Source organism: Hyperolius riggenbachi, chromosome 8 (genome assembly GCF_040937935.1).
Source record: "Hyperolius riggenbachi isolate aHypRig1 chromosome 8, aHypRig1.pri, whole genome shotgun sequence".
NCBI lineage: Eukaryota > Metazoa > Chordata > Amphibia > Anura > Hyperoliidae > Hyperolius > Hyperolius riggenbachi.
The window spans coordinates 225,904,723-225,920,162 of NC_090653.1; the positions used below are offsets into that span (position 1 = coordinate 225,904,723).

The window sequence follows — 15,440 nt, forward strand, 5'->3', positions numbered from 1 at the left end:
ATTTGTGCATGGCTAATTCTCCGCATTGTTCTTTGATTTTAATATAGGGAAGATGTTATTTTGAGGGTTACATTGAGGGGAGTGTGCCTTGTTTAAAATTTGCAATAAATATTTTCTACATTGGTATAATTATGGAGGCCGTGTGACCTTTTTTGGCTATATTTGGTGAATACTTTGTTCCAAGTTCCTATGGCCGGGTGAGTGACTATCACCACGGCGTACGCCATGCTGTGCAGCTGCAAAGTGATGAGTCACCTGCCTCTCCCCAACCAGTAACTTTATCCAGCCACACGACATGCTCACCTGCCACTGTCCATCCAGCCACCTCACCTGCCTCCCTCCGGCCAGCATCCTCTCTTGCCCCCACATAGCTCCCTCACCTGCCTCTGCAACTCCACACAGAACTGTTGCCCATCTCTGCACCACCACCCAAGCACCCTCACCTGTTCTCCCCCCCCCCCTTTGCACCGTCACTTGCCTCTGCACCCTCACCTGCCTCTTCCCAGCTAACAGCCCCACCTGCCCCTGTACATACCCCCCCCCCCCCCATCTGCCTCTCCCCACCCAGCACCCTCATCTTCCTCTGCACCGCCACCCACCCGCCCAGCACTCTCACTTGCCTCTTCCCACCCACAGCATCCTCAGCTGCCTCTTCCCACTCCAGCACCATCACTTGCCTCTTATCCCCACCCAGCAACCTCACATGTCTCCTCCCACCCATCTAGAAACTTCTGCCTCCTAAGAACCCTTACCCCACCTAGCACCTTCAGGGCCTTACTAGTACTCAGTGCTCACCACTGATGTGCCTGCAGAAGTGGCAGCCACCAGTGGCGTAGCCAAGAAGCTATGTGCCCCAAGTTATGCATTGGGCCCCCCAAGCACTCTATACATATTGATACGGCACACCAAAACTGCAAAGGACAGCCACAGTATCAGAGGTGCAAGAAGGGGATGGGGAAAGGTATATGAATGATCACTACTATTCAAAGCATTTATAGTAGTGGTTTATTAGAAGCACAGGACCAATAAAGATCCAATACTGTGATTGAGAGTGGGCCGCTCTAGCCCAAGGGCCCCCGATGCGGTCACTACCTCTGCACTCCCTATTGCTACGGCACTGGCAACTACTAATTAGCAGCTGCCACCGATTTGCAGCTGCCATTAGACAGTGTTCCCCCCAGAATTTTTTCCCAGGCGGGTGGCATGAAAAAGTGGGCAGGTGTGGTGCGGCAGGCGTGTGTGTGGCGAATGTAGGGCTGACACGACTGTTTACAGCATAGGAGAAGAATGGAGGAGATGAGCTGATGACAGCTGGATGCTCACCAAAATTAGGCCGGTGGAGCACCCAACGAAAAGAGCCTGGGTAGAACACTGCACTTGCGGTATGGTTAAGCTGGCGTTTGTAGGTTCATATAAGGCAAAATCTAGAGTGCCAGGATATTGTGTGACTATAGGCTCCTGTGATGTAAATGCAGGACTCAAAAACAGAGGATTATATAAATGTCCTTTTTGCACTAAAGGTGCACAAATAGGACATTTATAAACATCCATTTTGCAGGAAGTGGTTAATACACTTACATATAAATTATTGGACTGTAGCCTGGTTATACTGAAAACAGTCCAGTTTCATGTCTGACTGGAGATGCACTTCAGAGTCCAAAAAAAGAAGTCGCTGACAACAGCGGAGATATGTGGAGTGAGCTACTAAGTGGGCTAATAAAGTGTTACCAGCAGCTGCTTGTTAGCTGACAAAGTGACAAATTACTACTGTGAGAACCATCCTTCAGCAGGCATGGGATTAGGTTGCTGGGGCATTTCACAGCAAGACAACTTGCTCTACTCCCAGTCACACAACAAGGAGGATTAAAGAAAAGAACATACATGATGAATACATCTGAAGGCACGCCATACCATCTCAGTTATGGTTAAAGAAAGGAGAAGTGTACATTTCCAACAGAAGGCAGCCACAGTAGCACGCACTAAAGGGTTTATGCCCAGACTCAGCAGATAGCTGCTGTCGCCACACCCCAGAACAGAAGCACAGCAGAGAGAACTGCACATCTCTGAACACAGAGGAATGTCCTAACTCACACATAGCTACAATTAGGTTTACAAGGGCACCTTTCTGCCAGGAAGGGGGGTGGGGACCATCATTCCTGCCGACCTAAAAAGGCAGCTGTGTACCTGTGCTCACCTCTCTAGTGTCTGAAGCTAGACATACACTATTCAATACTTAAATTAGGTTTAAAGAGACACTGAAGCGAAAAAAAATATATGATATAATGAATTGGTTGTGTTCTATGAATAATTACTAGAAGTTTAGCAGCAAAGAAAATATTCTCATATTTTTATTTTCAAGTATATAGTGTTTTTTCTAACATTGCATGATTCTCTAATATGTGCAGATTACACAACACTCAGCATTCAAAATGATTCATTCAGAGCAGTCTGTGAACTAATGACCTCTCCTCTGCCAGAGGAAAAGTAAATAGTTAACTAACAGCTGAGATAATAAAAGTCAGAAAACAGCCCTCTCCACGACTTTTGAAAGTCGTAGAGATAATGGCTTTTTTGCATAGAGATAACAACTGGAGTTTCTTAACTCTTCCTGTACTTGAAACAATTAGACTGATGTATCTGATCTTAATGTTTTATGTCTTAGCTGTACTACACATACAAATCATAATATCATAGTTTTTTTTTCACTTCAGTGTCTCTTTAATATTCATATTGGAATGACTAAAAAAAGTCCAAAAAAAAAAAAAAAAGCTTTTGGGCCATTACTGTAATCAGGAATGTGTCACTTGTACAAGTGGTGCTGAATGGAGATTGTGATTTACAGCAAGTTTCCACTCGAAGCATGCTATTGCCATTTACCTGTAGTTTTTCAAATGCAAAAATCAAGCGAGTGTGCATACGCATTTATGAGTTTTTAGAATTCCAAATTCACATATACTTTTTTTACATTTTACAACAAGGAGATTCAGGAACGAAGTCCTATCTAATGGAAACCAGCCAACAGATTGATTAGCTGTTGGCTCTGCCTCTAATACATTTAGCTTTAGGGCCCGTTTCCACTATTGCGGAAACGGCCGCGAATCCGCAGAGTTTCCCCGCAGGCAAATCGCGCGGGGAAACTCTGCCATAGGGGATAACGGCGCCGCCGGCCGAATCGCTTGCAGTAGCGATTCGGCCGGAAACCCCCACAGAATTCGCGGCAGAGGCTGCGATTCCCATAGCCGTGCATGGCACGGCTCATGGGATTCGCCTGCGATCCCGCCCACCCGCTCAGTGCCGGCGTGCGTCTACGAGACGCACGCCGCACTAGTGGAAACGAGCCCTCAGACCCGAAAAAGCATGCAAATCAGGTGCTCTGACTGAAGTCTGGATTAGCTGCATGCTTGTGTAACTTTTTTGGACACAGAGACTGCTGATGCCAGAAGATCAAAGAATTCATTGGTGTGCAACTTTGTGTGCTTAAACACAGACAAAAAAAAAAAAAAAAAAAAACAAATTTGCACCTCGCGGAAACTGCCCTTATACATATAAAAAAAAAAAAAAAAAAAAAAAAAAAAAAAGAGAGATTGATTATTGTGGGTTTAAAGCAGGTAGGATCATTTTCTATATACAATGTACAGGAAAATACGTGGAGAAGACCAGATTTCTTTTTTGCATGTTATGCTTGGACTGCAATCCTGCTTTTAGAATTTTTTTTTTGTTTTGTTTACCAAAATTACAGTACCATTTTAATTGTTAAAGGCATACAGGATAACTATATAGTCTGCAACTAGTTAGGTAACCGGTTTCTGAAATTTTAGACAATTCCAAACAGTAGTTACAGATTGCCCAAACGAGCTCATGGGGAACCAGAACTCCTAGGAGAGAGTTAAGCCTGGTACACACCTTCAACTCAGAATTGCCAATCACTGACCAATTTTACCACCTCCTTATAGTACAGGGGTGTCGAACTCAAATACAAAGTGGGCTGAAATTGAGCTCTGGGACCAAATCACAGGCATACCTCAATGTATAGTGGCCACCACTACCCCTTCAAAAGTTCCCTGGCGTCAATTGCCCCCCTCCATCCCCAATACAGTCCCCTGATGTTTAGTGGTCCTCCCTCCCCCATACAGTTTCCTGGTGGTTAGTGGCCCCCTCCTTCCCCTATGCAGTTCCCTGGTATCTAGTGCTGTCCCCTGATGACCCCTAAGGGCAAGATTTGGCCCAAGGGCCAGAGTTTGACATTATGATGTAGTATGAGGGTTTACCAACACAATCTGTTCATAGTATTCAATATCTGTTGGCCATCATACTATGAGGTGGTCATACTCTGGAAGTGGTAAAACTGCTCAGTGACTGGCATATCAAAAATTAAAGGTGTACCAGCTACAAAAGGGACTTAAAGCGGACCCACACCAAACATTTTAATTCAAAATATTTAGTTGTACCACTCTGACACACACAAAGATAAATAAACACTCCTTCAAACCTATGAGCATTTCAGTTCATGCTTTTCACAGGTTATACAGGTGGCAGCCATTAGCAATTCCTCCTTTGCCGGACACCTTCTACTCCACCAGTTTGCTGGATTCTATCCTGGCAATATGAAAGGAAGGGAGGTGGTTCCTCCAATAAATGTAAAATATTTTATATTTGTCATGCAGCTAAAAAAAAAAAAAAAAAAAAAAAAAAAAAAAAAAAAAAGGCTGCCATTATAATTTAGAAAATAGATTTCTGAAATCTTGTATTTTTAATTTGGGTCCACTTTAAAGGGATCAAACAGACTCCTTAAAGCGGATATGTAAATAGTTTTTTTTTTTTTTTTTTTTATACAGTGTTTCACTTAACTGGGGCTTCTGCAAGCCCCCAGCAGCCGTCCTGCCCGAGCCTAAGTTCCCCTGCTGCCAGCTGCTTTCGGTTTCGCCACCGTGCCAATGCGCCTGCGCGGCTCTGGCCACGCATATCCTTTCTTCGCGCCCCCTGCTATTGCAGAGGGGAACGCAAAGAAAAGATATGCTTGGCCAGAGCCGCGCTGGCATCGACTTAGAAGTCTAGGAACAGAACGGCAGCGGGAGAACGGAGGCTCGGCAGGACCAGGCGGCTGCTGGGGGCTTGCAGAAGCCCCAGGTAAGTGAAACACTGTTTATTAACTATTTACAGTTCCAATTAATACTTAAACAAGGAATTTGTGATTATTCAGGTTGGAGTGAGCATTTGAGGTGTCCCACATTGCATCACTGCTGAATATGTAAATCCTCCCTTTGTTGTCCTCGATAGCTAAACACCTCCAGAATCACTGGAATGCAATGATGTGTCATGTAGTTCAGCTTTAAGGAATAGGTGTAATTTAGGGCTTAGACTCAAAAGGGAACCCAAGGTGAGAGTGGTATAGAGGCTGCTGTATTTATTTCCTTATAAACAATGGAAGTTGTCCCATTGATCCTCTGCCTCTAATACATTTAGACCCGAAAAAGCATGCAAATCAGGTGCTCTGACCGAAGTCTGGATTAGTTGCATGCTTGTGTAACTGTTTTGGACACAGACTGCTGATGCCAGAAGATCAAAAAGGGCTGCCAGGCAACGGGTATTGCTTAAAGGGAAATAAATATGGCAGCTTCCAAATCACTCTAACCTAGGGTTCACTTTAAGGTGCATACAGAGGAAGATTGTTGCCTGCAGGCACTGGGACTCTCCTCGCGCTACAATTCAGGCGCATGACAGTGGCATGCAAGAGGCTTGAGGAGGGAAACAATGGGCTTGGGCATTGGTCAGGCATCGCTAAGTGTTCATTTCTACTGAGTGCCAATTCGCATTAGTACTGAAAGCAATGCAATTCCAATGGCATAATTTCCATTGAATGTGGTTTAGGTAGTCCATTCCAAGAAACAAAAATAACACTGCTTGCTGCAGAATTCCCCACCATGCAATGATTGCCAGTTGCATTAGACGCATGCAAAAATGTGCACACAACAACACGAAAATTTGTATACAGAAAAATGCATGCAAAATGTAATATCTTTGTGGAAACTAGGAAGATTGGCACAAGGGATCTTAACAAGACGTCAGGAGATGCATGCTGGCTTCTTGGCTCTAGCCCAGTGCACACCGAGCAGTTTTAGCAGCGATCCGCCAACTGCATCCGCCTGTGAAAACGCTTGGCTAAAGGCTCGTACACACGCCGTACTAAAGGGGACGGGTCCGTCAGACCCTCCCTCTGGGTGGGCGTTCCAGCGACAGTACAGCGTGTGTACAGTCTGTCTGCAGACTGACTGTAGACACGCTGTACTGTCGCTGGAACGCCCGCCCAGCGGGAGGGTCTGACAGACCAGTCGTTCCCTTTAGTATGGAGTGTGTACGAGCCTTATTGTATTGCAAGGAGATGGTGCACACCAGCGGTTTGAGGTTTTTAGCAAAAGGCAAACGTGCCTCCTGTTGCACGTTTGCGGTTTGCAGAAGAGCTTCTGTCTCAATGTAAAGTATAGGAAAAACGCAAAGCACTCTGGAAAACGCTACATTAGAGCGGGTTTCCAGGCGTTTGTTACAGAAAAAGCTGTTCAGTAACAGCTTTACTGTAATAATATTTGTAATCTGCTACACAAAAACGCTCCCAAAAACGCTAGGCATGTTTAGAAAACGCCTCTAAACATGCCTAGAATCGCTCTGAAATATGCTCCAAAAACCACTAGCGTTTTGAGGATCTGCTAGCGTTTTTGGTGTGCACTGGGCCACACACACGGCAGTAAGAGGCGCCCGAGCACAGAGAGGGACGGCAATAAGAGGCGCCCGAGCACAGAGAGGGACGGCAATAAGAGGCGCCCGAGCACAGAGAGGGACGGTAATAAGAGGCGCCCGAGCACAGAGAGGGACGGCAATAAGAGGCGCCCGAGCACAGAGAGGGACGGCAATAAGAGGCGCCCGAGCACAGAGAGGGACGGCAATAAGAGGCGCCCGAGCACAGAGAGGGACGGCAATAAGAGGCGCCCGAGCACAGAGAGGGACGGCAATAAGAGGCGCCCGAGCACAGAGAGGGACGGCAATAAGAGGCGCCCGAGCACAGAGAGGGACAGCAATAAGAGGCGCCCGAGCACAGAGAGGGACGGCAATAAGAGGCGCCCGAGCACAGAGAGGGACGGCAATAAGAGGCGCCCGGGCACAGAGAGGGACGGCCATAAGAGGAGCCCGAGCACAGAGAGGGACGGCAATAAGAGGAGCCCGAGCACAGAGAGGGACGGCAATAAGAGGAGCCCGAGCACAGAGGGACGGCAATAAGAGGAGCTCGAGCACAGAGAGGGATGGCAATAAGAGGAGCTCGAGCACAGAGTGGAGAACAACTTAACAATTACTGCTATACTAAGTACACAAATCCTGCTTCAAAACCAGCGTAAGCAGAGACTGGCTGAAGCCCCTAGACAAAGCCTCTGCAGCACAACTTTAAAATTTCTACAATACCTATAGCCATGCTGTAGGGCTGTGCGAGTGCTTTTTTTAAAATGAATACTAGTTTTTAGACGTAAAATTTTATTATGTGATACATCTGCTGAAAAATAAGCAGAAACAACTAGAAGACCCTGCGAGAACTAACATGCCACAGCCAACAGATGTCACTAAGTCCACAAGAAATTTAAGAGACCAGCATGTCATTCAAGCCAATGGTCTATGCTCAAAGCTAAAGCATCTCAAGTGACCTTATCCTACACGCGTGAGGCCCGGTGTCTTAAAATGGAAAACTTGTTACCATGGCACTCACCATAGGCAATGCTTCCATTAAACTGCTCACTGGTATGATGCAGTAGAGTTTGCCCTTAGGCCTCATGCTAAACTAGTAGTCACGGAGGGTACAGGGTTAAAGTGTACATGAGGTGAAAATAAGCATACAGTTGATAGCTACCTTTTCATTCTTGAGGTCAGGTTCACAGTGCTCAGTTGTGTTGCAGAAAAATTCTACATGTCAACTTTCTGCCCATAGAATTCTATAGGCCTGCTCACAGTAACTGATCGCATTATCCTAACTTGCTGCATGCAGGCTTTGCATTAAAGTCTATGTCCAGTCTCCATTGCAGTTCACATGCAGTGGTTTGCAAAAGTATTCAACCCCCTTGAAGTTTTCCACATTTTTGTCATATTCCTGCCACAAACATGAATCAATTTTATTGGAATTCCGTGTGATAGACCAATACAAAGTGGTGTACACGTGAGAAGTGGAACGAAAATCATACAGGATTCAAAACATTTTTTTTACAAATCAATAACTGCAAAGTGGGGTGTGCGTAATTATTCAGCCCCCTTTGGTCTGAGTGCAGTCAGTTGCCCATAGACATTGCCTGATAAGTGCTAATGACTAAATAGAGTGCACCTGTGTGTCATCTAATGTCAGTACAAATACAGCTGCTCTGTGACAGCCTCAGAGGATGTCTAATATTGGGAGCAACAACACCATGAAGTCCAAAGAACACACTAGACAGGTCAGGGATAAAGTTATTGAGAAATTTAAAGCAGGCTTAGGCTACAAAAAGACTTCCAAAGCCTTAAACATCCCACGGAGCACTGTTCAACCGATCATTCAGAAATGGGAGTATGACACAACTGTAAACCTACCAAGACAAGGCCATCCACCTAAACTCACAGGCCGAACAAGGAGAGCGCTGATCAGAAATGCAGTCCATGGTGACTCTGGACAAGCTGCAGAGATCTACAGCTCAGGTGGGGGAATTTGTCCATAGGACAACTATTAAGTCATGCACTGCACAAAGTTGGCCTTTATGGAAGAGGGCAAAAAGAAAGCCATTGTTAACAGAAAAGCATAAGAAGTCCCGTTTGCAGTTTGCCACAAGCCATGTGGGGTACACAGCAAACAAGTGGAAGAAGGTGCTCTGGTCAGATGAGCCCAAAATGGAACTTTTTGGCCAAAATGCAAAACGCTATGTGTGGCAGAAAACCTAACACTCCACATCACTCTTAACACACCATCCCCACTGTCAAATATGGTGGTGGCAGCATCATGCTCTGGGGGTGCTTCTCTTCAGCAGGGACAGGGAAGCTGGTCAGAGTTGATGGGAAGATGGATGGAGCCAAATACAGGGCAATCTTGGAAGAAAACCTCTTGGAGTCTGCAAAAGACTTGAGACTGGGGAGGAGGTTCACCTTCCAGCAGGACAACAACCCTAAACAAAGCCAGGGCAACAATGGAATGGTTTAAAACAAAACATATCTATGTGTTAGAATGGCCCAGTCAAAGTCCAGATCTAAATCCAATCGAGAATCTGTGGCAACATCTGAAAACTGCTGTTCACAAATGCTGTCCATCTAATCTGACTGAGCTGGAGCGGTTTTGCAAAGAAGAATGGGCAAGGATTTCAGTCTCTAGATGTGCAAAGCTGGTAGAGAAATACCCTAAAAGACTGGCAGCTGTAATTCTGTAATTGCAGCAACATTTTTTTTTTTTTTTTTTTTTTTTTTTTTTTTTAATGTTTGGAATCATGTATGATTTTTGTTCCACCTCAAGTGTATACCACTTTGTATTGGTCTTTCACGTGTAATTCCAATAAAATTGATTCACGTTTGTGGCAGAAAATTGACAAAATGTGGAAAACTTCAAGGGGGCCGAATACTTCTGCAAAGCACTGTACATTTTAACATGTGCGTTATGCAACTGACCACTGTGAATCCAGCCTTAGGTTATCAGACACCCAGTGGACCCGTCTCATGCCTGGCCTCCCTTCTGTACTGCTGATGTAGCACCCAGTTTACTTCTCTGACTGATTCCTGTCAGAGCAGGGCACATGCACTGTCCATTTTACACTCCCTCCTGGATCAGGCTTCCAAACATCTGTGCACAGCATCCTGGGCATGCAAGGTTCAGAATTAGTTGACTTGCCTACCCAGCATGCTCCAGGTGGTGGCTGCTGTGGACAGTCATGCAGAAGGATGCACAAAGGGGGAGCACGGAGTGGACTGAACACCCGCTACAGCAGGAGCATTGAGGGGAGGCCAGAAAAAAGAAGAAGAAGTGGTCATCGAGTGTCTGATAACATAAAAGATAAACAGGTAGCTATAAATATATTTTTACCTGAAGTTTACCTAAAGGACACCCTCTAGTCACTTGTCTACTGTACTGTCTAAAAACAAAACAAAAAAAAACAAACAAAAAGAAACAAACAAAAAAAAAAAAAAAAAAAAAAAAAGAGCGAGAGAAAGAAAGAACGAACCAGAGAAGTTAATCATGACATGGGCATCCAAAATACTAAAATAAAAATTGTTTATTAAGCAAAAATAAACGCGAAGGGAGCTCAATTTATGCAAAATTAATAAACCCCTTGATAGCACATTTGATGAGCTATTCAATTACAGTGTGGAAGTGGTCTGTGTGAGGTGTGTTAATTACAAGATACACCTGAAAGCATAACAAACAACATTCTTGCATAGGCAGCTCAAACCAAAGAGTACCTGCAATAATTGCTGCTTGAGTTTCTGGATCTCAGTCAGGTTGAGCTCAGTGAAGAGGTCAGATGCCAGCTTGGGTCCAGGGTGGAAGATGTCACTGTTTCTTGGTGTGGACATTAAGACATCGCCATTAGATTTGTACCCACTATCAAATTCTTCTTCATTTTGATCTTCAAAGTTGATCTGAAGGTGTCCTATGGAATCATAGCTATGAAAACCAGACAATTCCCTTCGGAGTTCATTCTTTTGCTCCCTTTCACTCTTAAGGGTCTCCAGTGCCTCCTCCAACTGACGTTCAGCAATATCTTTTAACCGTACCAATTCATCTAGCTGTCCATTCAGGATATCAATCTCTTCATCCCTTCTTTTCAGTTCATGTTTCAGGCCTTCATAATCCACCTGCAAGAAGATTAAGAGTAAAAAACTAAAATCACTGCAGATTTAATTTTATGTAGGCTCATTAAAGAGTGAATTTACCTTTAGCTTTTACAACTGCATTGTAAAGAAAAGTCATGATTAACTCCTTGCGTACCAGTAATCTCTGGCCTAAGAACCTGAGACTGCTGGTACCACAAAACGTCACTAATCAATCACCGAACATACCTGCCACTTTCACCCATCGCTGCAGGCCTTTCTCTCTGCAGTCGCTATGACGGCAGAGCTCTGTGCACCGGTCAGGAGAGGATTTCACCCTCTCAATGTGAGCCAATGGGGATTGGCTCAGCGTGATCTCACGGACAGGAGCCAATGAAATCGGCTCCTGACAGGCTCACAGAGCTCTGCCGTGACGGCATGGAGCGAGCAACACGATCGGCAGTGGTGCGGCGGGGAAGTTGAAATGAAATCTACATCCTATCAAAGCTGAGCAGCCACCAGCAGGACATAGATATCAAGCAATGCGGCCTGGAAGCAGTACAAGGAAAAAACTGTTTGCAATGGCAAAATGTAAACACTTTCACAGAGGATATACATATTCTGCTGACTGCCTGTAGCCTCTTTACATTCCACCTCCTGTCTTATGCCACATGATACTGCTTTGTCAGTCTATCAGTGATTGCTAACCTTGACACTCCAGCTGCCACTAAACTACAAATCCCATCATGCCTCTGCCTCCCTGAGTTATGCTTAAAGCTGTCAAGAGTATTGCAATGCCTCATGGGATTTGTAGTTCCACCACAGCCTAAGTGCCAAGGTTAGCCATCACTGGTCTAAATGATGGAAAAATCAATTAACCCTTAGCACACTCACATGCAAATGTTCAAACAAATGCATTCACAGATTTACTCATCCAGGCACAACTGTTATCCCTACAGCTAAATTAAAAGCCAGGGTTTTAGTTCACAGAAGAATGCATTCTTATGCTTAGTCACCTATACTGCGTAGAAGTACCCAGGTAAACATAGGTGTCCTAACTCTGGCCCTGTAACATGCATAGTGCAGACATGCAAACACATTCATTGCATCAAACCTATCAATGGATTAGGAGCACACATCCTAACTTCCTCTCCTGGGAAAGACAGTGCATCTTACCAATCGCACAAGGGAGCTAATGTTATGTGTCCATGTGCACCATGCACATACACCAGCATAAGCTGTCTGCATGCTGACAAACATACAGGGGAAGGGGGGAGTGCACCGAATTGGACTCTAGCCACAGGGGTCTAAATGATGGAGGATCAAGACCAACTGTAATCCTCACTACAGCTGTGCTCCCAGGTTATTTGGCAGCTGATAAGCTATGAACCTCCGGGGAGGCATAGCTGCAGCAGGGTCCGCAGTCAGCACCTGTCCCATCGGCAGGGTTTCGGAAATATTTTCATGCATTTTCCCACCCTTTAAACTGATGCAGTTTTACCCTGGAGGGGGAAGCCCCATCTTATATTGCCAGATGTAAATGTACTGCACCGATCACTCAAGCCTGCCTGCTTATTCCCAAGACATCAATACACATGGTCAATGAAATGCCAAGAATTCCAGGATGCATGTAAATTATATGCAGAGAACTGGGTCAAACAAATTAGCAAGAAGCACAGCTGAATGCCCAATTCCAAGCTGCATACAATTTACATGGAAACTGAATTATTAGCATCCTACTGACCATCACTAAGGACCACCATTCACTCTCTGGTCTGATGATTTCTGCTGTCACATGAGTCATAAGAAAGAAGCAGTGATCACATGGAGTCTGCAAGTTTAGCTGTGAGTTCTGAGTGGTCAGTTTGGACTGCAGGATTTGTATAAGGCTGAGTGAGAGTAGTAACACTAGGCAGAATAGCATATGCGGTTTCCACTATTTGCTATGGAAGACACATGCGATGCTGCCTAGTGCATTCCAACCCTGAGATAAAATAAAACACGGTTGGGGTAAGAAACAGCACCTGGCGGCTATTAAACACTATTGGTCTATGAAGTGACAATTAATATACATAGACAGAAAAGGTTCAGTGGTGCACTCTTGGAATCTGCCTTTGTTGTCGGCATCAGGATAGGAAAGTTGTAGGAACAAAGCTCTCCCATATGTCTCAGTTCTCTGACATTTAAAACGGATCCTATGATGAAGAGGAACTTCAGCCTAAACAAACATATGGTCATTAAGTTACATTAGTTATGTTAATTAAAATAGATAGGTAATATCTCTTACCTACCCTGTTTTAACCATTTACCGCCATCCTAACGTATTAAAACGTCATGCTTACCGCTATTAACAGCAACATGACGTTTTAATACGTCGCGCATTCCCGCCGCTGCTACCGCCGTGTGTCCGCCGCTACCGCCGCCATTACCGTCGGGATCCCGTGCTGGGCGATTGGGGAAGAGGACTGAACAGTCCTCTACCCAATCGCAGTGCCTGGAGTGAATGGACGTGACCGCGAACAGCGGCTACGTCCATTCACATAAACAGGAAATGTAACAGTTTAATAAAGTGTGTAAAAAAAAAAAAAAAAAAAAAAGTGAACACCTGGTCCTATGAGTCTTCACCAGCGCCATCTTGTGGCCAAAAAGTATATTACACTTACAAAATATACATTTTCAAGTATATACACATCATTAATAAAATTACACTTCCAACCCTCCCTTCCAAAAAAAACACTTGTAAAAAAAAAAAATCAGCTTAAAAAAAAAAATAAATAGTTGCCTTAGGGACTCAGCTTTTTTTATTCTATATTTTATGGGGGAAAATTAATTTTAATTTATTACATAGGGGCTTGTAATTATGGCCAGAACAAACAGAAAAATAACCACTTATATTTCAAAATAATATACTGTCGCCATACATTGTGGTAGGGACATAATCTAAACGGTTTAATTATCGGGACCACTGGGCAAATACGTGTTTGTTTTATCCACAGGAGAATGTTTAATTTTAAAACTATAAAGGCTGAACACTGAGAAATAATGATTTTTTTTCTTTTTTTTTCTGTTTTTCTCATTAAAATGCATTTAGAATAAAAAAATTCTTAGCAAAATGTACTATCCACAGAAAGCCTAATTGGTGGCGAAAAAAACGAGGTATAGATCATTTTCTTGTGATAAGTAGTAATAAAGTTATTAGGGAATAAAAGGGAGGAGCGCTGACAACTGAAAATTGCTCTGGTCCGTTAGGATAAAAACCCTTGGGGGTGAACTGGTTAAAAGAACAGGCAAATGTTTGTCAATTCATAAGGGCAGCCATCTTTTTGGTCTAAATGTAGCAAAGCAGCTACTTTTGTAAGTAGTTTCAGCTGAGTCTGCTCTGCATTTGTTCTTTTTCATGTGCGGTTTGGGGGATTCGGGGGAGGGGGTGCTCTTATTGAATGCGGCTGAACAACCAGTTACCAATGTTCTGCAGTCAGTGACAAGTGGTGCAAAGAGAAGAAGGAGGTTAACCCAGGCATGGGCAAACTCGGCCCTCCAGCTGTTACGGAACTACAAGTCCCACAATGCATTTGCCTTTATGAGTCATGACTGTGGCTGTCAGACTCCTGCAATGCATTGTGGGACTTGTAGTTCCTCAACAGCTGGAGGGCCAAGTTTGCCCATGCCTGGGTTAACCTGACAGATGCAGCTACATTACACTGAGGCTGGGTGCACACAAATTGCATGCGTTTTTCAGTAGTGCACTCCTGAAAAATGCATATATTCTGCTTAGCGTGCTCCCAGCCTGAAAGTATTGTGGCAGATAAAATCAAACCACTGTTACTTTCTGGATGACCCTCGTTGAATGTAAAATAAAGCAGCTAATCGTGGAAAGTCCAAGAACTTTGTTACCAACCAAAAATTTTTATTTTTCTTGCTTCAGGTTTTTAGTTCCAATATAACTATCAAAGGAAGTCCACTATTGCTAATAGAGATGTGGTGCAATCAAAATTGAGAGATTTTCATCTATAGCTAGTCCTGATATACATCTACACAAATGTATACGTGATGCCAAAAGTACTGGTGACCTAAATGAAATCCTAAAAACAAAACCAAAGTTACTGAGAAGGTTTCAAAATTACCTGATTCTCTTTCAAAACAGACACTTGTTTCAGAAGAGAGATATTTTCTTCCTCTATTTCAGAAAAGTCTTGTAGTTGTCTCATTTCCCTAAGTTTACATTGTTTTATCTCATCCCGTAACTGCATCTTCTCCTTATCCGTGTCCTGGCACTCCTGGAGACAGAGAGAAGAGCACAGTGAGGAACTAAGCAAAGCAGAACATTACATCTATGCACAATCTCATACGGTTTAACTGGAACTTATGTTTACTATGGCATTATAGTCTATTTGTATTCCTTTCACACAAAAATCATAATGCAATTTGTAATGTGTGGTTTCATCCCTTGTTTCTATTCACAGCTTAGAACCGCACAGTACAAGTACAGGCAGTGAGCCAAGGTTGTGTCACAGCATTAATATTTCCCAGAAGGGCTTCCAGATAAGGTCTTAGTGTGAAGCAGCAGCAGCGTTAAGTTTAACCGAAAAAAAAAAAAAAAAACCCTGCAATTGCCAAAAGCAACAGATCAAGTTTCATCTACTTGT

The 15,440-nt window shown here is 44.0% G+C and overlaps 1 protein-coding gene across 1 annotated transcript in view; it reads right to left on the bottom strand.

The window, feature by feature from the left end:
- LOC137527605 (protein bicaudal D homolog 2-like) overlaps positions 1-15,440 on the bottom strand; it is a 95,557-nt gene that overhangs the window by 42,896 nt on the left and 37,221 nt on the right. Inside the window, exons 4-5 of the mRNA XM_068248232.1 lie at positions 14,919-15,071; positions 10,444-10,839 (exon numbers count right to left, since the gene is read on the bottom strand). Coding sequence (XP_068104333.1) covers positions 10,444-10,839; positions 14,919-15,071 — 549 coding nt within the window. The remainder of the gene's footprint in view (positions 1-10,443; positions 10,840-14,918; positions 15,072-15,440) is intronic.